The 2104-nt window shown below is 41.8% G+C and overlaps 1 protein-coding gene across 1 annotated transcript in view; it reads left to right on the top strand.

Annotated features, from left to right (window-relative positions):
* Positions 1-2104, top strand: part of LOC101863041 (metabotropic glutamate receptor 3) — a 61082-nt gene that overhangs the window by 35765 nt on the left and 23213 nt on the right. The window contains exon 2 of the mRNA XM_005103912.3: positions 98-1199. Coding sequence (XP_005103969.1) covers positions 494-1199 — 706 coding nt within the window. The 5' untranslated portion in view covers positions 98-493. The remainder of the gene's footprint in view (positions 1-97; positions 1200-2104) is intronic.

Genomic DNA, 2104 nt, shown 5'->3' with positions numbered 1-2104 from the left:
TCTCTCTCTCTCTCTCTCTTTCTCTCTCTCTCTCTCATTCTCTCTCCCCAGATTTGAAGAAGAAGAAAATACACGACGTTTCTATTCCTTTCCCCAGGTTGCTCCAGTGCAAAAGCTCAAGAATCGTCCCTCAGCCTTTGTTCTTGGAATACGACGAAAAACGAAACATGCTGACAAACAGAGCGGAAGTCAAATTTATGTCGTGTCGCAGAATCCAAAGCGGGCTACAAATGATACAAGGACACAGCATTATGGTTGCTGGAAAATTATAAGTTAACTGATGCCCGTGTTATTTTGATAGCTCGTCTTACATGTTCCTGTTTTAATTCTAAAAATGTTACAGGAAGTTTGTGATCGAGAGCGGTTCTTTGCTCTTGAACTACAGGAACTGACCAATTATAATACGCTAGAAGTAGACGTGCTTATCTGACTGCTTCAGCCTGATGTTAATAAGTTCTTCGCAATTGCCCTAAAATAGATCTTCTGTTAGAGGATGACATCATCAATCACACTGAAAGTTCTCAGGAGAAACTTCCATATTGTTTTGTGTTGCCTCTTGTGTCCGATGCCCCTTCCTGTTTCAACATTTCCGCCGGAAGTGCACGATAGCAAGTTTCAGTTCTTTCGCGAGGGTGACGTCAACATAGGTGCGGTTGTCTCCTTTCACCGGGTTCTTCGACAGCATGGGGCAAAGAGCGCAGGCTGTATGGAAAAGGAACATGGCCAAAAGGGGAAAGTAAACACCGAGAAAGGAGGAAACGTTGTTTTAAAGCATCGTCATCACAAAGAGAATACAGACACATCAATAGATCTGAACTTCTGTAAAGATGAGGAAGTCACGAAACAGAATGGAGAGGGTGGTGATCACATTAAAATGAAAGATAACAGGATAGCCACAGACCTAGACAATGCTGTTCCAAATACTCCCGGTGAAAACACGAGTGCCGCCACTAATTCAGTCGAGTCTGATTTGCATGCCAGAACGCAAAAGACCGAATCTCAGTCAGGGAGTACAAATCCGAAATCTTCATCCTACAAGTATCCCAGTAGCCAATCAAGGAGAAAGCGAAGAAGCATTGACAGAAGAGTCTGCAGTGACACTATACAAGGTTATCAGTCGCTTGAAGATGTGGCGGCCATCTTGTTTGCTCTGGAACAGATCAACAACAGGACTGACATACTTCCCAACATAACTCTCGGTAAGTCTTTGTGTTATGGTTACGGTGACTTTTTTGCGACTATTACCGTGTCATTTCATAGATTGCCAGCGTCTGTGGTGCTGCCGTTAGGCGTTCTGCCTTTTGCACCTAGAAGACCCGAGTTCGATTCCCGTGCAGGGAGAACATCTATCCAACATAATGTCCTTTTGGGTGGGCAGTTATATCCATCTCAAACCGGGTTGGCTCTGAGAGGCAGAATTGAAACTCGCCTTCTAAAGTCTAAAGTGTGTCTATATTGTCGAATATCCCAGTCCTGGTTTTTGTTTTATTATTGTTGTTCGTGTTGTTTTGTTTTGTTTTTCCAAACTGGGATGCGGTTTTCGAAATTTGCCCAGGTTGAGCAGGCAGTCTGGCAGCAGCTCGCTACCTTTGGATTTAGAGCAATGCACTCTGCATGTATTGAAAATGTGTTGGCAAACTCAGTTTTAAGCTAAACGCCAAACATTAGAATGTGTCATCCCGAGTGGAGTTTGAGTTATTTATAACTTTGTTTACTTGATAATGCGGCTGGCTAATTGACGAATCACCAGTCTGATTACGAGGAGTTAAAAGCATAGTATAGCCAGTGCAGCGAGATGTGCGATGACTGGGCTATTCAATCTATGAACCGAGCGCTTGATTTATTAAATTTGATGATTATTGAAAATTATGTGCTTCATCATCATCCTCATCATCATCATCATCATCATCATCATCATTATCATCATCATCATCATCATCATCATCATCATCATCATTATCATCATCATCATCATCATCATCATCATTGTATAAAGAAGGTATTAAAACAGTTAAGACCTTGTTGTATTTCCAACAACAACAAAATATATTTCACAGTTCAACGTTTCGCCAATAAGGCTTCATCAGGAACATAGTATTTGAGA

The sequence above is a fragment of the Aplysia californica genome, unplaced genomic scaffold (genome assembly GCF_000002075.1).
Source record: "Aplysia californica isolate F4 #8 unplaced genomic scaffold, AplCal3.0 scaffold00396, whole genome shotgun sequence".
In the NCBI taxonomy this organism is placed as follows: Eukaryota; Metazoa; Mollusca; class Gastropoda; order Aplysiida; family Aplysiidae; genus Aplysia; species Aplysia californica.
Note: the sequence above shows the minus strand (reverse complement) of the source record. Positions and strands in the feature narration are given on the sequence as shown.